At 44.4% G+C, this 24321-nt stretch overlaps 1 protein-coding gene across 4 annotated transcripts; it reads left to right on the top strand.

The window, feature by feature from the left end:
- Positions 1-188: 188 nt before the first annotated feature.
- Positions 189-16814, top strand: BORA (BORA aurora kinase A activator). Of its 4 annotated transcripts, none has more exons than XM_066581195.1 (13): positions 189-285; positions 699-885; positions 2389-2495; positions 3492-3537; positions 3679-3760; positions 5056-5121; positions 7278-7334; positions 8361-8590; positions 9037-9190; positions 11168-11742; positions 12587-12712; positions 15992-16151; positions 16238-16814. In XM_066581195.1, exons 2-13 carry the CDS (start codon positions 739-741, stop codon positions 16291-16293), a joined length of 1806 nt encoding a protein of 601 aa, XP_066437292.1. In that variant the 5' UTR covers positions 189-285; positions 699-738; the 3' UTR covers positions 16294-16814. The 4 variants fall into 4 exon arrangements, with proteins under 4 accessions (XP_066437292.1, XP_066437266.1, XP_066437284.1 ...); XM_066581169.1 differs by having other exon boundaries at positions 15971-16151; XM_066581187.1 differs by having other exon boundaries at positions 209-279; positions 15971-16151.
- Positions 16815-24321: the final 7507 nt, after the last annotated feature.

Genomic DNA, 24321 nt, shown 5'->3' with positions numbered 1-24321 from the left:
AGAGCCGGCTCGTCTAGAGAGTTCCTATGACTACAGAGGGCGGGGCTACATTCGAATTTATTCGGCGGAACTCACCTCACTGGTCAACGCTATTACCTTAAAACCCCCGCCCCTTCCGTGCTCCGTGATTGGACGGTACTGCAAAGTCCTGATTTTGATTGGCTGTAAGGAGGGAGCGGTAATAGAGTGTTAGCAGAAGCTGTGGAGCGGCGGCGGGGTCAGAAGCGGGAGGGACGAGGAAACGGCGCTAGAAGGCTCGTCCTGGACCTGTGTGACCGGGTAGCGGTGGGTCCCTTCACCCCGTACTTGCGGCATCGCCTCCGGTAGTGCTGGGGAGGACGTAGCCGGTAGACCCGGTTCGTTCTGTAAATGGTTTAAGCCAAACTAAAGATAATAAAGTGCTGTGCAGTGACTGCTGGGACTTGTAGTTCTCGGCCCTTGTGTATGGTTAGCACTCCCCCTTCTCTCCTAGACTCCCGTATACTGTGAGTAGGGGCTGTGCAGTGATGGAGCTGTTCCTGGCAGCAGCATTGTCACCTGGTCTGGAGCCGCTGCCCCCTGGACATGGTGCCCCTTGTAGGCGCCGCCTCTCATTGGCACACCTGATGGCGCATCGCTTTGGGCATCTAACTAGTAGTGATGTAGTCTGTCTTCACGGACGTGTAGTCATGGCCGCTTCTCTCTGTTCTCTTCCGTAGGTCCCCGTTACCGTTCGTTAAGTCGTTGGCTTCCTCTGCAATGGGTGATGTTCGCGCTCAGCTGACGCCAGAGACCCCCGGCCGCGTCCAAATCCTCAATCCGTTCGAGAGTCCAAACGACTACTGCAGCTTACAGGAGCCGTTTGTTTCCAGCCCCACAGTCTTTAAGCCGGCCAAATCATCTGCGGTAAGTAAGACGTAACGCAACTGGACGCTAGCGGGATTAGGCGCAGCCGGTGTGGAGGGGCTGTCCGGTATCGGGGGAAGGGATAGCTGCACACACCCTGTAAGGGCTACGGTGAGGAATGATGGGTAATGCAGTTGGCCATCCGCACAGGCTGGCCGTACATGCAGGAAGGTGCACCCACCGGTCAGCCATCATTAGTATGCTGGCGTATATGAGCTGACGAATGAGCGCTCACTAGTTCATCGGCTGATCACTTGTCCATCTACATGACCCAATTGTTGGGGGAACGAGCGCTCCAAAGAACCGTTACCTGGACAGTTACACATCTAGATTAGACCTGGTTCACATCTGTGTCGGAATTTCCGTCCGGAGGTTCCATCACAGATGGGGCTGAGAGTACCGGAAGAAAAAGCGCTGCATGAAGTGCATTTTCTTCCATCCAAAAGAGGGCAGACCCCATTATAGTCAGTGGGGTCCCCCTGGTGATGCTCGGTTCTGTCCAGAGTGGGAACCATTTGGCCGCAGGGATTCCTCTTCCTGCTCCCCGAACGGAGCAGGAAAACAGAACCCCAAGTGCAGATGTGAAACCAACCTGAGTAATGTGCGTTACACGGAATAGGGTGGTATAGGAAAGTGCCGTCCACTATACTCCAATACAGCATGGGTTCACGGTGCTAACCGCTATGCAGAACAGCACCCTCTCAGCATACACTTGTCCATTTAATAGCACATGTTGGGACATTCACAATATATACCAATTGGGGCTTTTGATGCCCATCTAGAGCCTACACTGCTGGTGATAATGTAATGTGGCATTGCTGTTGGCATACCTCGCATGGTGCTCCATGACCTGTATGAAAGCAGCCCTGCAGGGGGGAGAGGGTGAAACACATGAACACTCCTGCAGTACGGCCATGTAGATGTTACTGCAGTGTGGGGTTATGAGAAGAGTGCTGAGTGCAGGACTTTGTATATCTGGGGTGGACCTCTCACTAGCAGCCTGGTGAGATCAGCTGGTATCGCCGGGGTTAGTTGCCACCAGCCATAAGGTTGAAGAAGTAACACAAAGCTGGGGACTGCCGGAGCTGCTATGTAGCAGATGCTGCACTCCAAACTCCCAGTAGACCATATGGAAGGGTTATCTTAGGTCCCTTTCACATGAAGGGGTTATTGGTCAAAAAATATTTCAAACGAGCGAAAATGAACGATAATTTTTTAGTATAAACCCAGCCAGCGATCAAACAGTAAAAACCATCATTGGGTCGTTCTCTAATCATTTGGTTTAATTACTGATCATTCAGTCCTTCAGTCCCTTATACAGTGATCCATGACTGAAGTAGCCAGTGGTGTATAAGCGGGCTGCAGGATAGAACCCTTGAGATGTTCTCTTGTTCAGACGCTATATGGTGTGGTGTAACCCACCCTTAGTGCAGGGACCCCTTTCTACTGTTTTGGATAATTTGTTTAAGCTGTTTTTTTGCCTTCTCGCTGTTTATTTCCTAGACTCCACGACAGTTCAGATGGTCTATTGATCAGATCGCTGCGATAAACCCTGTAGACATTGACCCAGAAGACATTCATCGGCAAGCTTTGTACTTAAGCCATGCCAAGTAAGTTGCATTATAGACAGGTTTTCGGGACACTGAGCAGTGTAATGCTGTCTGTGCCGCTCATTGGAAGGACTTATTTTTGGTATGGTTAATGCTAGTCAAAATACTAAAGACCACCTGTCAGTGAGTGAGTTACATGCTCTGCCCCTGATCACATGATGGTGACATCACAGGTCCTTCATCCTGAGTGAGTTACATGCTCTGCCCCTGATCACATGACTGTGACGTCATCACAGCTCCTGTAAGCACGCAGCTGCTGTTCGGCTAGGTGTTTATTAGTATAAGGTCTTGTTTTTTGTGGGGCGAGTTGTGTTTTTCAGAACTATTTAATGTACTGAAAAACGTAAAAAAAAATTCTTAGTGGAGTCTGCTATGGCTTTCAATGTATATAAATCTGAGCGACACGGACAGAAAAGGTTCACTAAAATGAGTAGGTTGAAGAAGAAAAAGGTGGGGTTTTTTTTTGTTTTTTTTTTTTTAACTTAACAACCCATACAGTTAATTGAAAACCTTTTGTCCTGCATCTCAAAAGTGAGAAAAATTAAAAATGTATACATCATTTTGGTATCTTCCTAATCATGCCGACCCGCAGAAAAACATTCAGTCCCCTATAGTGCATGCTGTGTTAGAAAAAAAAATAATGGAATTGCTGTGTTTTTACCCTTCCTGGCAATGCTGCCAGAAAAATGGTTATGGCTTATAGTGAGATGAGTGGGCAGAAGTAGTCTAGGATTAGACACCTCTACAGGGTCCGATGCATGGGGGCCGGGGATAGTGTCAGAAATCTCAGACTGTCCCTTTGTTGTAGGACACTGGATAGACATGGCTTTAGTCCTATTACAATTCATATCATCCGCTAACCTACACTTGTAAGATTATTCTGGTGTGTAGCGCCCCCTTGTGTGTCCGTGAACCTGCAGATCCTGACAGGCCTGTAATACCCTCGCTATGGCTGTACCCATCTGACTTTGTTTCTTTTTTCCCCCTCTCATTTAGACTAGATAAAGAAATGGAAGAGCGGAGACAAAGGGCTATTGAAGAGGTAAGTGATTGAATGTACGTTGGGATGGAACGGCATCACTTATCCAGGATAACTTCTGAGGTCAGGAGTTGTCTGTTATTGGCTGAAATTGCTTTTAGTGATTTGATTTTTTTTTTTTTTTTTTTTTTCCAATGACTTTAGTTTTTCACAAAAAGGACAATCGTCCCATCACCATGGACACAGCATGAGGGGAAAGAAGGGGCTCAGTTCCATTCAACTAAGTGTAAGTTCCTTCTAAGTGACGCTTATAAATGTCTCCTCACTGGCTGATCTTTGGTTTATGCTGCTAAAGTAAAGCAATCATTTACAATAAGTGAACTTGCTTAAATATAACCTGATTTCCCATTTCCAACACCTGCCCTGCGGATCTACAGAGCACAGGTCTTCATGAAGTTATGTATTACTTTATCAGCTGACAGACGGCCGTCTACTTATTCAGTGGTTCTCAAGTCCAGGATCCTGGCTTTATTCCTCTCCTTCCCCTTTTCTCACTCTTAAGCCTTGTGCCCACGGCCGTGGCGGACCCCGCCAGCAGAATATTGCAGCAAAGCCTATCACTGCGCCCCCCCCCCCCCCCCCCCCCCCCCTCCCAAAGACCCCATACTTGCCTCTCTGGATCCGCAAAGTCCCATCCGGCGCACATGCACAGTGCAGCACGTGACGCGTAATCACGCAATACTTCCACTGTGCTCACAGCGAAAGTATTGCGTGACGGCCGGCTTCTATTACCTACAATAAAGGCCGGCTGCGCATTTCTTTCACGGTTTCTTTCACGCTGCAGAATTCCGCGGTAGAATTCCACAGTGTGAACATTGAGCTATTGGGTTCAATAGAACCCAATAGCTGTGGGATAACTCTGCGGATTTCTGCCACTTTTCACGCGGCAGAAATCTGTCCGTGGGCATTAGCCCTAAGGCTGCATGTGCAATCTGAACCTGTGCCCGGCCTTGCTTGTATTTTTCTTTTCTGTACTGGTGGATGGTCCTTACGTCTTGCAGGTGAACATGTGCAGTACAGTTGTTTGTGTGTTTTTTGTTTCTTTGGGGGGGGGGGGGGGTTGTGTGTGTTTAAAACCCTGCTTTTCCTGCAGGTTGTACAGCTTCCATTGACTTCAATGCCAGCCATTTGTGCGAGAACCGCAGTAAAATGGAACATGCTGCAATTTTCATTGGCGAGGGGAAACTGCAATTTGTTTCTGCTTGTTTGCATGAAGAATCCTTTTTCCATAGCATGCTATGGAGGGTTATTGCTGCGGAATCCAGAGGCAGATGCTTGCTCCATATCCCGCAGCAAAAATCCGGCTGTGTGTATGAGGCCTAAGACAGAATGGTATTACTTGGTCATGCCAATCTACCAGTAGCATTCGTTCTCTGTATCTGCAGGTATGTGTAGGTTTAATGACTATTTGTAAGTTTTAGCCTTTTAGCTTTTTAATTTCTCTTTTTATCTCAATTTCTTAATTTTTTTTTTCTTTACTTCCTGTAATGACTGATGATCAAATTTTACTGTGTTTTGTAGGTGTTGATCTTCATAACGAATCGCCTCTTGCAAGAGAGCAAGCTATAATCCTTGGGAAAAGCACAGGTAATCCGGACTCGGATATGTAAAATTTATGTATTTTATTTATAAATGAGCAAAAAGGTGCAGTTAAGACCCTAAGGGCTCATATACATGTGTGTAAAATGCTGCGTGACCTATGCAGGGTTTCACCGGTCTGTGTAAGAAGGCAGAAACTGCTTATGGCAGAAAGTGCACTTTTCATGACTGTATTTCACGAACGTTATGTGCAGTGTGACTTTTTTCTAAAAATAAAACTCCCAACTCTTTTTGATAGCGGGGCTGCACATGTCTCATCGCCCATACACAATTTGCTGCATATGTTGCCCATAGGAAAGATTAGAGCTCTGGCTGCCTCATTTGTGGTGACTAGAGCATGCTGCAATCTATGTCTTGCATGTATCTACACGCAATGTTTACACACTCATCCGAATGGATCAATGAAAGTCCATTTACCTTCATTGAACACCATTCTCCGCGTGTCACGCAGCCATAAATTGCTTTCGCAATATGTGATGAAATTACGGTTGTGTGAATAAGCCTTAACCCTTCAAACAACTTGCGCTCATGTGATCGCCAGTGTGATGATTTACCAAATTTTATTTTCCTAAAATGCAGGCTCTTTCTCCCACCTTACTGTAAACGGCCTGCTCTCACGTGATTGACATCATACTGGGATGGCAGAGCAGGAGGATGAGTTATCTTGCTCATTAAACTGTATGCGGGGAGGGGAGGGGGAAACACTCAGACGGAATGCTAGAGATAATGCTGAGATCTGCTGCTGTTTATATACATGCGCAATAGTCGTGTCTGAACGCACGGACGGACATCGTACACTTTCGTTAACTATTCGCTCATCGTTGTCTTTTAGCTAGCTGAAAGATAACTGAGTCTTATCAGTGCTGAGTTCTCAGCGGGATTCTGCTGATACTATTGTTTCAGCTGGTATCCCGCTTGGAGAACACAGTAGGAGTATGCAGAAGACAGCGCTCCAGCTGTCTTCTGTATACCCCGCTCGAAGCGCTCAGCGGGATACCATCTAAATGGCACATTAGTTCTGTTTGCAGGAATTTACTGTTTAGCTAACTTCATCTAAACAGGGGGGGGGGGACCCGTTCCTGCACCCCACTGGCAACCCCTGCAACATGATTGGGAGTGCCAGTGGGCTAGCACGACAGCCTGGAGCCTACTGAAGGCTCCCAGGGTTGCCATGTGTAGATGCCTATCAAGCCCTGCCCACAGCAGGGCTTCAAAGCGATCACTAAGAAAAACACTATATACTGGGGTATTGCAGTATATAGTACAAGCGATCAAATGATCACACGTTCAAGTTGCTTGTGGGCAAAAGCAAGAAGGGGGTTAAAAAAACAATTTTTTTTCTTAACAGTAAAAAAATATTAAAAGTTAACCCAACCCCACCCCACTTCCCATTAAAAAAAAATCAAATCCATTTGAAAACCACAAAAAACATATTTCGTATCGCCGTATACATAAAAGTCCAAACTATTAAAATCTCACAATATTTATCCCACAAGGTGAAGGCAATTTAAAAGTAAAAAAAAAGAAAAAATCTGTAATGTCAGGAATGCATTGTTTGTTTTTTGTTCCATTTCTGTTTTGTTATCCCAGCTCCCCAAAAAATTGAATAGGAGATCAAAAAGATGTTTGTTTCCCCGCAATTATACTAATTAATACTACAGCTGACCCCTTATTTTTTTGATGAAAAAATAAAGTTATCGGTCTCAGAATATGGCGAAGGAAAGCCTTTTTGTTTTAAAATTATTATTTTTATTTTTTTTAGTAGAAAAACAAACTACTTCTATTTGGTATCACAGTATTGATACTGAGCCATGGAACGAAGTTCATATGTCACCTTTACTGTGAACGCTGTCAAAACCACCCCCACCACACCACAAAACATGTTTCACTTCTCTCCACTTCCGTACATTATTTGGTATATTACATGTTGCCATTTAACAAATACAATTTGTCCTGCCAATAAACAAGCCCTCACATGGCCGTGTCACTGGGGAAATAAAAGTAGAAGAAAAGTTGTGGAGATTAAAAAAAATGAAAAATCTCTGGTCCTTTTTGGGTTCAGATTTGTTGGAAACCAGATTACTTTTACTTACCATACACATTCATGTATGAGTGACCCTTTTTTCCCCCTCTGTTATACACAGTTGCATGCCAGACACAGTTATCTTTACCAGTGGACTTCAATATTGAAAAAATCCTAGGTGAGTAAACTGTAAGTGAGCTGTGTGTTTAAGGGGATATCGCCTAAAACCTACTAGTAAGACCAGCTGCATACGGCCAGATTTACATTGCGGAATCTGGAGCGGGCGTCCGCCTCCGGATTCCGCAGCAAGTACCACCCATAGCATGCTATGGAAAAGCCGTTTTTCCTACCCACGAGTGGAAATCAACTGGGATTCCGTGCAGACGGCTTCCATTGAAGTCTATGGAAGCCATCTGACCTGCAGCCCTTCTGCAGTGATCATTGCGGGAAGGCCGCAGGATCTGCATCGTCTAGCGACAGCGCGGTATAATCTGTGCTGCACATGTGCGACACCCAGCACATCCGCAGTACAGAATAAAGAAGAATCCGGATAGCTACGTGGGGTCACCGCCTGGGCACAGGATCTGATTCCACTGTGGGATCCCACATGCGGAATCCAACCCGGTCATGTGCAGGCGGCTTTAGATGTACACTTTTTTTTTTTTTTTACCGCAGCCACATAATCAGTAGGACCATGTAGTCCTTGACTTCTGTGGAAGTGTTTCCTGGGCATCCTCTGTCATGTGCAGGGAGGGGAAGTAGGTGAGCTGTGACCATCACCTATTGTGAATGGTGAATCCTGTATCATCCATATATAGGTATTGCCTTTTATTCTACCTGCTTATGGTAACTATGAAGTGATTCCTGAAAATGGTCTCTATAAGAACAGAGAGTTTCAGACTATTAGACCCAGTGGCTGCGGTGAAATTGACCATATTTCCATATTTCAGTTTTTTGTTTTTTTTTACTGAATAGATAAGATGGTAAAAAGCCACCAAAAAATCTTCAATCTGTTGAACATACTTCTATAAATTACTCTGAATGCAGATTGACACAAATGTTGTGCTTGTTGGCTTGGGTACTGCTGTATTGTGGCATGACTACTGCTCCGTAGTATTTTGCACCAGCTCCATCTGGGATGTATGAATATGAAGGTTATCAGCGACCTGAATGCGTTGTATAAACTGCTTTTAACTTTCCGAAGGCGAGTATTTTCGGGCAGAGGAAAACGAAGATCAAACCCAGGAGAACTTGAGCTCCTCATCTCTTCGAAGAAAATTATTCCTGGATGGTCAGTTCAGTGGATCGGCGTGTTCTTCACCGAGCTCTCCTCCCCCCGGGTTATATGAAGCCCCGCCAGCACCCCTGGGTGTTCTTTGCTCGATTGATCTGTCTCCTGTCCGATGTAGAAGTCCTATGCAGACTCCAAGTTCGGTAATGATCTAACATTGCATCAATCTAACATGTGCTTTATACCCACGCTTGTACCTCTTACTGTGTTCTGTTTAGGAAGACTGGACTTTCTGGCTTGTGATACCATGTCAGATCATATGCAAAAGTGAGGAGAGGCTGGTTGTGAGAGGGGTTTCCTCAAAGCATTGCTTTGTATGCAGGCGTACTTCCCTGCAGGGGAGCTTCTAACCTGCCCCCTTGAAATAGTTGTATAGTATTAATGGATCCAGATGCTTGAGCTAATGAAGTTTTATCACATGACTCATTACGAACTCCAGTTTATGTGGCACTGGCGTAGGCCAGTACCCTTCATCATAGTTGTAACTTAGATTATTCCATATTAGTCCTCCGTTGAACATTTTCTTTATAAATGTTATAAACCTGTTGAATATACTCACGCTTTTTTTTTTTTTTGCACTTGATAAAAGGGTCAGTTTTCTTCAAGCCCCATCCAGGACGGAAGAAGAGCCTATAGCCTGGGCAGTATAGCAAGTCCCACATTCTTTGAAAAATCCCCTATGAGAGAGGCGTCACCAGCATTCTCCCCCATATCTTCTTTGCTGGGAAAAACTTCAATGGCAGGTGAGGAAGTGTCTGGCTTATATTATATCTTTATTGTATTTTACAGATTTTCCAACTAAAATACATGGAATAAGTGGAATATAAACAATGGATTAAGGACGTTTTTATACTATGTCAGTGACAGAACTCATTTGTATTGGTGCTTTTTGCAAATTCAGGAACGTTCTCTTACAATAGATGGTTTGCTGATGGGATTTTCAGTTGCGTTTTTTACCATCTAGCTCTATCAGACATGGTTGTAATGTATTCCTATTACGGTAGCATTCACATCTATTTGGAATATAGTGTACAGTTCCACCTGTTGAGATTGGTTTAGTTGGCTTTAGTGGACTGATCAGAACCCTCTATGGAAATTATTCTCTTAGGTGTCCAAAAATTGCATTTTTAAACTGGCGATGATGCAGTACTCTGGGCAAAACTCTGTCTCAGTATATGCTTAAAGCTACCCTCTGGTCTTGGAAAACAAAAAATGTCCGTATCGCTTCTGACTACCTGATATACAGTGTGCATTAGTATGCATCATTGGTGTAAAGGCTCTTTTAAGGCCCATTCAGACCCAACGATTCTCGCTCAAAAATCACTCAGCCATCTTTTGAGCGAGAATAATTGGGTTTAAATGCATGGACATCGTGCAGTTTTCGTGCACGAGTTGTTCCTCATTCAATTCCAGTTTTCTTTAATTAAGCGATGTACTCTGATCAGCGGTGCAGGCTGCTATCACAGTCAGCAGCGCTGATGAGATTCTTTCAGCTCGTGTCCCGCTGGTAGTGGGATGCTGGCCATAATTGCAGAGATCAATACAGCTGTTTGCTTGTGCAGAACAGCTGTATTCGCCAAGCGATAGCGGCGGTGTGCCACTCTGCCTGCATAGCTCTTTAGTAGTTACTTGGCTACTATAGACCATGTAAAGATGGTCACTCAAAACTGTCATTCAAACTATTGTTTGAGCAACTTTTGAGTGATCATCTGTCACTGTAAATGGGGTCTTACACACAAAGATAATTTTTCAAATGACTTAAAGATTTAGCGATCTATTTGAATAAAGTGTTAATGGCCATTACCACTATAATCTTCATTTGGATGTAAAAGGACCTCTAGGAGTTGTTTGCAGAGCCCAGCATGTGTTTAAACACAGTTACCAGCACATTCTATTGTTCTCCTGGCGGCTAGTGTAAACATCCTGCAGTCTTTTGAAAGATAAGTGAAATACATTCCATTTGAATGTATCTGCGCAGTCTTTCAGAGGTGTGAATGATGGATTTTAAGTAAACCAAAATCCATCGTTCAAACGAAAAGTGCACAATGACTGCGTTTACATGTAACAATTATCGCTCCTTTTTGGTCACTTGGCCGAATTTTGAGCGAATAATCGTTGCATGTAAAAGGGCCTTTAGACAGTAAGTGCTGGACAGTAAGAGCAACATGTAAAGTAGTATCTTTGACTACCTGTGCATTAGTATGCATTGGTAGTATGAGAAGCGGAGCGACCATTTTTGTTTGTCCAAGACTTGAGGATCACTTTTTAAATGAAATTGGACCAAGATTACAACCGTTCCCCCGACGTATTACAAATCATGAATATTTGCAAATACTCTTCAAATAAAGGAGTAAATGGCTGTCACCCCTGCAGGTACGCCATCCTCTGGTAAGGTCCTGCAGTAGCTTTATCTAATAGGCTGAGCATGTGAAGATCTTCCCCGTTCTTGGCACACTGGTTCTCTCGTCTGTGTCGTGAGTCGGCACACGAACGTTCTTGGTATACAGGGTGGGTTATAGTGTTGCTCATCGTGATCGGTCAGGTGATAAAATCAGGCTGAGTTTTGCTAAATTGGATTTGGATCATCTTGATCCAATTTTTATTTTAGCAAAACTCTCCATCGTCCAATTGGAGAACCTGATTTTACTTCTATTACTCCTGTGACTTTTTTTTTTTGTGTTCACTTGTAATAAATGTCATGTCTAAATCTGTATTTCCAGAACAGAAGAAGCTGTCTTTCCCCTCACCAGAGACTCTTTCTGCTTCCAAGTCCATGGTTAACTCCTGTACTACAAGTCCTTTAATAGAAGGCTGCTCTCCTATCAAAAGTGTGTTTCAGATTAAGGCCAAGTCCTGCAGGGAGGGCGCACAGTATCGGACTTCCCTCTTTCAGATACCCTTCACTATTGAACGTTTGGAGGAGGAGAAGGAGAATTCTGCACCTGCCCGCCCATCCTTACCGGAGGGCAGTGTTGTGCTGCAGCTACATAACATGGATACTTTCTCCCCCGATGCTCACATCATGGACTCTGTGACTACTATATCGCCCATGCCATGCACACAGCAAGCGGCAATGCAAGCTACCGATGCACTGAAAGACAATGACACTGTGGAAATGGTGGATCCTGCGGAGATTGAAGACGATCAGCTGTGGGTGAAGGATGCAGCGGGCATTGAGAACGCCCCAATGACCAGTTTCATGACTGGGAATATGTTTGGTGTCGAGACGTCTCACATGTGCATGTCGCCTCTAGCCGAGAGTAGTGTGATCCCTTGCGACAGCAGCAGCATTCAGGTAATAATGTCTACACCCTTGAAGTCTGTACTCTGGGTAGTAATGGAGTCTAAAGACAGTCTGGGATTCTGTAATACTAACTGGTCATGTGCTCATCAGGTTAGACCAAGTGCATTCATTACTCAAGTGGTTTCCTAATATACTCCATAAGTCTAAAGTCCCTTTTTCTTTAGTATAGAGAACTGTTCCCAAGTTCCTTAACGCACACAAATTTCAATTGCCTGTTGCTGCCACTGGGGGTGCTGTGCTGTTAGCAACTTTATACCCAAAGAGGTGGCACATATACATTAAATGGCCAATGCATTGCTCTTTTGTGATTGAGCTTTCTGTATGGAAATTAGATCCTTGAGTGCAGCATAAAAACAAGTGATCAAGTCCTCGGTTGAGTCCCTGGGAATATTGAGTGATCTGAGCAACTTCCAACGAGATTTGGTCATTGGCATTAGACTAGCCAGGGCTAGGATTTTTTTTTTAAACGGCCAGTTTTGTGGATTTTACTTGTGCCACACTGTTGCGTATACCAAAAATGGTGTGAGCGAGGAAAAACCTCTTGTGAAAGGGGATCGTGTGGATGCAAACTGCTCACCGAGGATGGTCCGAGGAGGATGTCTGGAATCCTTCTGTTGAGCAGATGATGCACAGTCAAGCGAATTGCAGCCGAATACACGCAGGTGCTCCAACTAACATATTTTAAACATGCATGTATATTTTATACACTGATGTGAATGGGCTTTGTATCACAGAAAGATAACTGCAAATGGAATACTGATGTATGTAAAGTACTGTTGTTTATTATATCTGTGTGTGTGATTTGTTCTTGTAACTGGTCTTTGTGTTATTAAAGGTGGACAGCGGGTACACAACACAAACCGGTGGATCCAGTATGATGGATGGAATTGGCACAGATGGAAAGGAAAATGATACCCAGATTTGTGAAAATCAAAATGGGTCTCAGTATGTGAAAGCAAAGGTATGTGATTCCATACTGACCTATATTTAAGATTCACTTTTATTGTGCTTGTACGCAATATGACTTGTTAAAGTTGTCTGCTCTTTACGTGAGCATTATTTTTGCTCTTCGGCTAGTCTACAAGGAGGCCACAACCCAGCGTACCATACATACTGAAATGGACAGAAGGGATTGTTTTAAATACAACCCATTTTAAAGGGGGTTGTCCACAGGATAGGAGATAACTTGCTTATCGGTGGGAATCCAACCACTGAGACCCGCATTGATCCGGAGAACGGGTCTGCAGTGTTTTTAACTCCTCTATATCCAGCTGGGCCATTGAAATAAAGCAGTGGATGTGTGACCACGGCTATCGTTATTCCTTGACACGCCAGATCCTTGTTCTCAATAAGTTGTCCCCCTCTTCTTTGGATAGGGGGAGATAATTTTGTTTTCCTGGGAAAACCACTTTAAAGTGTAACTGTCATTTAAATGTAAAGAATAGCCAAATCTAGGCGTTTTTGCAATATATTTTTTTCTTGTCTGTATAATTGGGGGACACAGCTAAAGACCAAGGGTATAGCTGCTGCCACTAGGAGGCAGACACTAAGCAAAAATAGTGTTCGTTCCTCCAACCAGCTGTACTCCTCCTGCAGCCACCAAGCTAATCACTTTTAAGGTTGGTGTCCATAGGAGGAAGACCAGTCTATTGGTTTTCAACATATCTTCCATGAAGCTGGGAATACACCAAGGAGGGCAAACAGACTGGAGTTAACCATTCTGTCTGCCCTACCCTAAGGAGGCAAGTAAACTAATTGGATTAACCCTGACCCGCCAACGATAGTGGCTTCTATCTGTAGCACTCCCTCCCTATCTGAAGGCACGATGGCACAGGGATGCACACTGCTGCAGCTCTGGAACTGTATTTTTCCACAGTGAAAAAAGGAGTATTCTGTCTAGGAGGGTAAATATTCAACCCTTTCCCCCCCCCCTTCCACCTCTTCATGCTCTTTAATCTGGAGGGATGAATTATCTGTTTCACCAACCGCTACCACCAACTTTCACCAAGTGCCTTAGTAATAGTCTGCTGCTACAACGGAAGGGGCAGTAGCACCATTGTAATTCCCTGGGCCGACTCCCAGTTCTCATACATCTTCCCTCCCTCCGACCCCATGACTTCTCAAGAAGATGAAAATGGAAGGCCTTCTGATGATTATCATTACTCTGGACTGGTCTCGATGTGTGTGGTACACAGATCTTGTGGACCTGCTCATAAACGCTCCATGGTGCCTTCCTCTTCAGGACGATGTCTTACAGGAACCCCTATTCCACCCGAGTTTGTCCACACCATTAAACACCGTGGTCCCGAGAGCCTGTGAGTTTGTGGAACCCATCATTTAGACCATGATGAAGGCGAGAAAAACCCTTTTTCTAGTGTGAACAACGCATCTTCCATTCTAATGGGCTTCTCCCTATTCTGCCCTCTGTCCTTCCTCCAGGAGGGTTTCAACATTTATTTGAGTCTCCGCTTCCTCAAGGGTCAGGTGTCGGCACTGTCCACTTTCCAATGCCCCCTGACTTCCAAGTTGGCCATCCATACCTTTTCTGCAAGGGGCTGCTCACACTGTGAAACACCACATTCTTCTATCCCTCCTTGGAACGTCAATCTGATACTTGATACGCTTTAATCTCGCCCTTGCACGACATCCCATCTCCTCTTCTGTCCTAGAAAGTGGCTTTTCTAGTGGCAATTGCCTCCATTTGTCAGGTTGGCCAAACCTTCATTCACAGTTTTCCATCAGGATAAGGTTGTCCTGCGTTCTGTGCCCTCCTTCCTGCCTATGGCGTTATCAGCCTTCCATTTGTCCTTCTGCTTTGCATCCAAGGGAATGTGCTCTCTTTTAAATTGGATCTTATTTGAACACTGTGGACCTCTTTGGTAGTCTGCTATCAGGAGCTCTGAATCTTTTTGTGATACCAGATGGCTGAGACCTTGCCTTGTGGCTTTCAAGAGTGTCCTATCGCGTTGGATCAGGGCAGCGGTGGCAGAGTGTAACCATGCCAAGGGCATGGAGACTTCCTTCAGAGTTACAACACATTCTACCTGAGCAATAGGTTCCTCTTTGTCAGTTTTGTAATGGTGCTTTTACTCTTCAAGTATGCAACGCTGCCACGTGGGCCTCCCTGCACACCTTTTCGAAGTTCTATCATGCACAATTTTTTGCATCTGCTGATACCTCTCTTGGTCAAATAGTTCTACAGATGGCAATAAATTGACCACATGCCTTTCCCCACCCCTGGGGGGCTGCTCTAGAAAGTCCCACAGCCTTCAGCTGTGTCCCCCAATAATACAGAGCGAAAACAAAACTTTTGTACTTGCTATAAAATTTTTCTCGCCACGTTCATTGAACCACCCAGTTCAGTTCTGATGACTTTACGATCTCCTTCTCCTTAATGGAGTTGACATGGTTCTCAGCTGGGTTGTGATTTTAATTGTTTCAAAGTTTAATGTCGCATTGACTGTTTTATCTTTTCTATCCCACTTTGTTGCTCCTACTGATTTGCATATAAACTGATTAGCTTGGTGCAACTAATACTTTTTTTTAGTGTCTGCCTAGTGGCATTAGCTGTATGCACAGTGTTCAGCAGAGTCCCCCAATGAACATGACGAGAGAGGGAGATCTTGTAATGAGTTCAAAAATCTTATTAACCTATTCTGTAGGTTTTGGGGGTTTTATCCCTTCAAAACCCTTTTCTGCTGTGCAGCTGGGTGAAAATGTTGGTAGGGAAATCTGTATTCAACTAACTGCATAGTAGAAGAGGACGCTCCAGCTCTGCCTGCATTGTTTTCTGTAGTGCAGCTGCAGACATGGCTGGTCCCATTATAACAGCTTATTAATGAAGCCTAGACCTTATATTTAGTCTTCCAAAACTTATCCTTTATTTTGTGCCCCACATCTGTCCCCAGCGCTGTGTTTATTATATCTCTTCTGCCTCCACTACTCTTTTCCCTCTGTGGCACGCTGAGCATGAAGAAGCTGTTCTATGCTGTGGACAGCTTCTCTCCTTCCCAGCACCTTCTCCTCGCCAGACCCAATGTCTGTGTCTCAGTGCACAGTGTGTACAGTGCTCTGTCACTACCCAATGCAACATAGCAGAAGAGGGGTTTTAAAGAAAAACTGTAAGATTACACTTTTACAGGTAGGTAGAGGGCTCTTTTGCCAATTATCTCTAGTGTCCATTTGACATTGTATGACTCACTGATGGTTCTCATTGCAGAATTATTTTTCTCCAATTAAGGAATTTCTGCCATTAGATGTTAAAGGACATGGACTACTAGAAGCAGAGTCCCTGGAATCTGAGCACCCTCTCCAGAAGACTCATAAATTGCATCCTGCACTTCACTCTGGGACTTGCAAACTCGGCAGTGAACGACTATATAGCCGATTAAATAAGAATGGTACGTCTACAACACTGCCCTGTGCTAGAGAGTAATGCATAGCTGTAAAAGCCTGCTCATGGTGTTCTTTACTACTTCCTCCTTAGTACGTATCCAGAATCCACAGCACGCCATGGACGGAAAACCCGTATCACATTATTAGCAATCCCAGTGCTTCTGACAAGGAAAATGGTTCCGGTTCATGCATTCTGTGAATATTGAACCTCCAAATGTGAAGCGGTGGCTTGTAACCACTAACTTACAGCTGTATTTATTAAAGCATTGACTCCATTTTTTATTTTTTTTCCTGCATTGATTGGTTAAAGCCATAGAAGTGAGTAATGAGGTTAATGTTTTATTCCTGTATGTACACTCAGCTGCTACGTCTATTTTATACAGATCTAGTGCCTGCCTATATGTTCTTTATCAACCACTAGATACTACTTCTGTCCTGTGCTTCCCGGTAGGAGGTAGAGGGCGGTCAAGAAGTACTAAGTCGGCCTGTTCCAGAATGATGTGTAAACAATGGATGTTTGTAATTACTTCATGTAGTTAGTGCTGCAGTTCATTAATATGTATTAGAAACGTTGACCAGGGTAACATATACTGATGTCCAGCTTCTGTGGGAATTGGCCCATGCTCATGCCTTTATGTATACTGACAACCTCATCTAGAAGAAATGGTCAGCACTAGAGATGAGCGAGCGTACTCGGAAAAGCACTACTCGCTCGAGTAATTTGCTTTATCCAAGTATCGCTGTGCTCGGGTTTGAAGATTCGGGTGCCGCTGCGGCTGACAGGTGAGTCGCAGGGGAGAGCGGGCGGGAGAGAGGGAGAGAAAGATCTCCCCTCCGTTCCTCCCCGCTCTCCCCTGCAGCTCCCCGCTCCGTGCCGGCACCCGAATCTTCAGGGACGAGCACAGCGATACTCGGATAAAGCAAATTACTCGAGCGAGTAGTGCTTTTCCGAGTACGCTCGCTCATCCCTAGTCAGCACGTGTAATGGAAATGGTGAATAGGAGTTACAGTAACTGTGTAGAGTGCTGTGCCACACTGTTTCTGTAACGCCCATTCACTTCAATGGGAAACTACACAAGGTTGCTACCTTTGATGTTACTGTAACACCTACGAGGTGATTGGGAAACTGCTGTAGGTTTCTCATCTCGGCCATGAACCGCTAAGACTGGGTACGCCCTTTAAGGTTATGCCACATGGAATAGAAAATCCACTGTGGATTGCGGTGTGGATTTCAGCTCATCATTTGAAAGGGTGATGTCAGCCTTTAAAATGAATGAATACATTAACATCTAAAATCCGCATCGCTCATCACTTCATGCTGTGGATTGTTTACGCAGCATTTGTCGTGTGTGAACGTACCCTTAAGGAGCTTTTTTAGAAATGTGTTGAGTAAAGACTGCATTTCATGTAGGTGCTATGACCCATTACAGAAGGTTGTATATTCCATAGTCACGCCAACTTAGACGGTCACTGAATTCTTAGCCAAGCTGACAACAGTAATCTACAGCAACGCTGAACATGTTGATCCACGTGTGTGAAAACTGATCTTCTGTGGTTCAATAGCAGGTTGGCTCAGATGTGATGGATTGCTATAAAGATGACGGACACTGGTAGACCAGTTTTCATGCACAAGGCTCATTTATCCATTAGCTAGAGACCCTACAGTATTACCAGCAGGTTGTAGGTAGCCATGCATCTGTAACAATTTATAATTTGGAGGTGCTCATGTGACTCGTTATAGTGATATGTCACGAAGATAGAATATCTTCACTACATTGTAGGCATCTGCAGTGCAATGTTGTGGCATCTAGTGATCCAGTTCTCATTCCTTCATGTCTTGGCATGGTAAACGATGCAATACCGGTATTTCGGTTTCCAAAACTAGCTCCTAAGATTGCATACTAGAACAATCTTCTCGGCCACAGACTTTTAAAAGGAAAGCTGTTTTCTCTGTTTTATAGGCAGGGTGTGAGTGTTCTTGGTTCCAGCTTAAGACTAATGGAGATACTTAAATTGTACATTATGTAGTACTGCCAAAAACGTGGAAATTCAAATGCTGCTGGAATGTTATAAATTATCAATGATCGTTGTCATAAACTTCAAGGGGTTTTCTGGATCTTGGGCTGGGGTGAGAAACTAAAATTCTAATACCTTCTCTGCCCACCCTCACCGTGGTGCAGCCCCCAATGGGTTAGGCAATGAGGTTTTTCTATAGTGCTCTATTGTACCAGGCCATAGGGAATAGACAATTTCTAAGTATATTAGAAATTTTATCACTTGTTTAAAAGTCCCAGAAAACTTCTCCATAACTTACATATACAATTTTATGATTACGTTTATCTTGCTGCTCGCGTCGAGGGGAAAGCCTTACATGAACCATGTACATACTGGTTTTTTTTAGGCATCATTGTAAATGTCAGATTAATAAATGTTATTTTTATGTTACGTCTTTGTATTTTCATTCCTCATTGCATATTCCTGCATTTTATATTTTAATTCTGAAGGTTAAAGGGGTTGTCCCGCGCCGAAACGGGTTTTTTTTTTTTCAACCCTATTCAGCACTATTCAGAAAATCCAGCAACCTGAATAGTTTGGGTTGTCTGTTGCAGAATTCCCCCTGATCTGGATAAGATCCTTGAGAAAGCAGACGATAAAAGGGTTCCCAGAGCAAAGACAGCAAAAAGAACAATGCATGATTTTATAGCAAGCTTTTGGGTTCTTCTATTAAACCTCAGAGCTCGCTGTAACATCATGTATCTTTGTTAGCAATTAAAAGGTATATCTACTTTGTTTCTCTCACTGAGAACAATCACACTTTGCTCTACTGGCTAACACCGTACCAAACCCCCTTTTTTTTGGCTTGCTTAAAACATTTTTTTTTTTTTTTTTTAGCTGCAGTTTTTTGAATTTTTAATTACTTCACAGGGAAGCCTATAAGAAAATCACCAGAACTGAAATTAGCAGAGTAGACTGCATTAAAAAAGCCACTGATCCAAAAGTCATTGTAAACTGACTTGTGTAAGAACTGGCCACAGTATATTTACAAAAACAGACCTGAACCACCCTAAAAGGCCTCCTTCCCACGAACGGATTTACGCCGCGTAAATTCGTGGCAAAAATCCGCTGCGTTGCCCCCTGCTATTAGGTTCTATTGAACCTAATAGCACAATGCACACGATGCGTAATTCCACCGCGGAATGACGCACCGTGAAATCTCCCGTTCTCACCCGCAGCATGTTCTATTTGCTGCGGGTGTACGCGCTGACGGCTTCCATTGCAGTCAATGGAAGCCGTCCGTTCACGCTATCTCCCGCTGCAACCAGCGGAAGATAGCGTGAAAAAACGCTTCCCCGCCTACCGCCGCGCGTCACGTGATGCGGCCGGCCGCGTCTCGTGACGCGGTGGGCGTCTCACATGACGCGACGGCGGTGGGCGGGGAAGCGTCTTCATGCTATCTTCCGCTGGTAAGTATGGGGTCTCTGGGGGGCGCCGTGACGGGCTTCACCGCGGAATATTACGCGGCGGAGCCCGTCACGCTCGTGTGAAGCCGGCCTACATGGTGTGATTTCACATTCTGATCATTGCATGATTGTGGGTAATTGAAGCAGTGGTGTGAAAATAATCAGAAGTGCTGCACTTGTGAGTAGTTGAAGAGTAGCGTGAACCATAAGGCCATAGTTATACGGCCAGTCTTGTGCGAGCTTTAAGTTTTCCTACATGAGTGAAAACTTTCTGGCAAAACCCATCACATTTGTAGGTAGACTTGCAGGTTTGAGTGTGAAATCTGTTCCAGTTTCTCAGTCCGCTATCGCACTCCCCTGTGTAAATGTAGCCTAAGGCCACTCACACACAGCGTCGGCCAAACGCCACGATTTTACCACAGATTTGGACGCAGGTTACTGCATCTGATAGCAGTTTTAAATGTACATTATGATTACGATGTGCATTAAAAAACAAAAATGTGGCAACATAGGGCAGCCAGCACTTAAAAATCAGTTAGAAAACGCCATGTTCCAGCGCAGGTCTGCAAGGCCCCATTGCAATCAATGGGACTGTTCTGCGACATTTAAAACTGTGCAGTAATTTTAGTAAAAAGCGTGTGTGTGTGTGTGTGTGTGTGTGTGTGTGTGTGTGTGTGTGGCCTAGGGGTACTTTTTAAACACCATAAATGCCGCTCAGTTTCCACAGCATTGGCATTATTCACACAAATGTTTATTGTGGCTATTTTGCCACAAAACGTCTGCCGAAAATTATGGCCATCTCAAGCATTTATTCAGAAGGGCGATTTCCTCCCGGTGCGTGAAATCGTCCCGTCAGGAAAAGAAAGCACATGCCCTGCGGATAAGGTAGGTCTTTCTCTATCGTGGCCGCGATCAGCCTGCAGCTCCCACAGAAGCCTATGGGAGCTACCGACAAGGGGAGGGACTTTAGCAGCGGCTTGTTTGTTCTGATGACAATAGCAGCATCTTCTGAGGCGGACAATTAGAAGAAGCAACCTGTTTGATGCAGATAAGACTCCTAAACTCATTTAGGCAATCTGGTCAGAGGACCACAGGCCCACTTAGGGGTATCGACAGGTCTTCTTCTAGGAGATCAAGGGTCTTCAGAATGGATGACTCATCCTCCGCTCCTATACCCTCTTGAGGACCAGAACTCAGTTTGGCTGATTTCCCCCAAAGTGGATGTAGTGACTGCCAAGTTGTACCTTGAGGATCTAACAGATAGAAGAGGAGGCTAAAGCCAGCATGACCTCATACAATACAATGAAGGCCCAAAAAGATGGATTCAACATAACCAGGAATAACTGCAAATCTGGTGTTCCAAGAAGGCTGTTCTCTCTTTAGGTATGTCAACCTGGTTGTAGATTTAATGATGCCTCAGTGAGTAACATCAGGTTGACTTCCGAAGCTATGGCTCTCTCCACAATGCGTAGGAGGGCCATTTGAGCCCTAGTTGCATGATACTATATCTAAATCCAGTCTCTGTATTCCTGGATGTTCTCAGGCAGTGCAAAACAAATGGGTTAAGTTTAATTTGTCCACTAGTGGATAGAAGATATTAGTTTTAATTAGCAATCAGACACCTATAAAACACCCCTCGAGGCAACGATCACACACTTTTTTTTGTTGCATGGAAGAAAATCTGACTCCCCGGTCCCAGGTTTGGAGGTAGCCTGCTATGGTAGTTCTGAGAGCTCCTTACTAGTGGTTGTAGCGGCCTAATGCAAACAATGAGTGGTCAATGTCCCTGCATTATATAGGGAGTGCCTGGAGAAGTTCGGCTTGATGCAAACAATGTGGTGGATGGCTGCAGAAAGTTCTTGAAGATCTACAGCTGACCCTTATGGGCTCATTCACGCGAGCGTAACTATGCTGAGTATTATGCACAGATTTTGTACGCATGTAATATGCAATGAATAGAGCCCATTGACTTCAATGAGTTCATTCACAGCTGCATATTAAAAACTTGGTACGCCCTACCTGCAAACGTATTATGCCCTTTACTAGTGCATTGGCATCAATGAGCGTCCGTAAATACACAGCCACTACAGAGGAAACCTGCGTAATCGAATCAACAAAGGGATTTTGTGCTTTTATGTGCACAAATACATGTACTATGCATGGGGGGAAAAAAAACTGCTGATAGGTATCAGCGTATCTCGTCTCGTGAATACATTGCATATTCACAGACTGAAATCTACATCCGGCCGTGTGAATAAACCCTATATCACCAGTTACTGAGGCAAGTCTTGTAATGTACCTTGTGGGCACACGCTCAGTACTCTGACTGCTCCCATTACATCTGCTCCAACAGAGCCCGACAGAAGTGGACTCCGTGGTCAAAGTCAGTAAAGTTCCCTGCAAAGGTGGCTGAACTTTTCTCCTTGATTCAAAAAGATGACACGTTCCTGACCGAGCTGCTGTGCTTTACACATCACAGGAGAGAGGAGCTAAGACTACAGCCTACTAATATACTGTGCTCTGCATGCATCCATTTGAATCCCATCGGTAGCAGCAGCCTTACTGAAGGCTCTTTCATACGGCCGTATGCGTTTTTACGTTTTCTTGGTCGCACTGTAAAATTGCATGAACGGCCATTTTTCTGCGCTCATGGCCAGGGGCAACGTTGTTTTTAGCAAGAAAAAAAATTTACATCACACCCCGGAAAACCCTCACTTTGTAAAAATCCACAGCGTGCCTTCCAATGGCTATATAGAGGCGTCTCCCCCTCCCTTTCTTTGTCCAGCTCCCATATTAGTCTATGGGAGCTGCATATTGGGCAAGAGATAGTTCCAGAACTATCTTTGTGCCCGCTGTATATGCTCAACACGTATTTCGATCGCGTATGCTCCATGTGTACAACTTCAAAAGAACGGAGTTCATATTCTTGCAAGTTTTGTGGTTCTCAAAACAGACAAAACTTGTACGAGATTCACGCTCGTGTACATATAGCCTTAAGGCCCATTTACACATAGCAATTCTCGCTCAAAATTAGTTCAAATGACCAAAAATGAATGATAATCATTACATGTAAATGCGGGCATCGCACACTTTTTGTTTGCATGATGATTTTTTTTCCTCAGAGCGATGCTAAGACGTTAAAAATTACTGCATGTCCTATTTTTCCATGTTTGTCAAACGTATCCACCATGGTTTTCAATCAGACAAACACATTGTAAGCTGTGCACTGTGATGGCTTCCCATTAAAAACAATGGGAAACACTTGCTAATCCTCCGACGCACGCGAAACAAGCGCAGGAAGATCAGAATTTCAGAGAAGTGATGCAATGCATTTTTGCATAAAAATCTTCTTGCTTCTGACTGTAAAAAGCACATTGGCAAGCACAATATCGGTCTGGGTTACTGGGCGTGATATCACACCCACCTCTGTGAAGGTGCCTTAAGGACTCTTTTACATAGCCATAGTGTGTATTTTGGTCTGGGAACATGCAGCATATTCACAGACCAAAATACGTTGATTTCCTGCCTATTTCTGCCTAGCAGAACTTTTCTCCACACGTCAACACACAACATATTTATACTAACCCCTATCTGCAATGAGTGGTTTACAACAACTGGATCCCCTTTTGCTGGATGGTTTTCCTCACTCACACAGTTCTTTGTATACTCTCCACATTGTTGCAAGACCATAAACCTCACAAGGTTAGCAGTTTTTGAAATCCTGGCCCCGGCTGGTCTAGCACCGATGACCACGTCTCTTTCAAAGTTGCTCAGCTCTTGCTATTTTCCTATTCTAATGGGGATTCATACTGAAACGGATCCACAGAAAACTGCTCACTGCACTCCAGGGTCATGTGTCTCATATCGATATAGGGCAGTTGTCCACTCAGGCTGGGCTCTAGAACAGTGGAGACTTCAAGTGAATTAAAGACCAGCTATATGCACATAGCAGTGCAAGGAGGCTGTACAGCCACAACAGCTTAGCAGATCCCATCTGCTCTGAACTATTCTACCCTACATGCATTGCTGGAATACGTCTATGCATATGTAGGTCATTGAAACATGCCGGAATTTTCTTTTCTGTCGGATTCATACCAACTCTGACAGAGAAAACAACAACAAAAAAAAATGAATGTATGCTTCTGTATCAAACTGGAAGCACAATAGCGGCCTCATGGACTTGTATGGGTGCCAGCACTACGTAGAATGGAATCATAACATGACCATGTGCATAAGTTCTTATGATGTGATACAATCTTTCTGCTGTAAGTGGTGGAATTAAAGGGGTTGTCCCGCGAAACAAAGTTGGGGTATACACTTCTGTATGGCCATATTAATGCACTTTGTAATGTACATTGTGCATTAATTATGAGCCATACAGAAGTTATTCACTTACCTGTTCCGTTGCTAGCGTCCTCGTCTCCATGGTGCCGTCTAATTTTCAGCGTCTAATCGCCCGATTACACGTGCTTGCGCAGTCCGGTCTTCTCCGTGTTGAATGGGGCTGCTCGTGCTGGAGAGCTGCTCCTCGTAGCTCCGCCCCGTCATGTGTGCCGATTCCAGCCAATCAGGAGGCTGGAATCGGCAATGGACCGCACAGAAGACCTGCGGTCCACCGAGGGTGAAGATCCCGGCGGCCATCTTCGCAAGGTACGTAAGAAGTCACCGGAGCGCGGGGATTCGGGTAAGTACTATCCGTTTTTTTTTTTCAACA

This window comes from Eleutherodactylus coqui, chromosome 1, assembly GCF_035609145.1.
Source record: "Eleutherodactylus coqui strain aEleCoq1 chromosome 1, aEleCoq1.hap1, whole genome shotgun sequence".
Lineage (NCBI taxonomy): Eukaryota > Metazoa > Chordata > Amphibia > Anura > Eleutherodactylidae > Eleutherodactylus > Eleutherodactylus coqui.
Note: the sequence above shows the minus strand (reverse complement) of the source record. Positions and strands in the feature narration are given on the sequence as shown.

Coding starts and splice junctions, on each gene's coding strand:
- BORA (XM_066581169.1), top strand. CDS start 739: ATGGGTGATGTTCGCGCTCAGCTGACGCCAGAGACCCCCGGCCGCGTC. Junction 2,496..3,491: donor TTGTACTTAAGCCATGCCAA/GTAAGTTGCATT, acceptor CCTCTCATTTAG/ACTAGATAAAGAAATGGAAG. Junction 16,152..16,237: donor TAGCCGATTAAATAAGAATG/GTACGTCTACAA, acceptor CTTCCTCCTTAG/TACGTATCCAGAATCCACAG.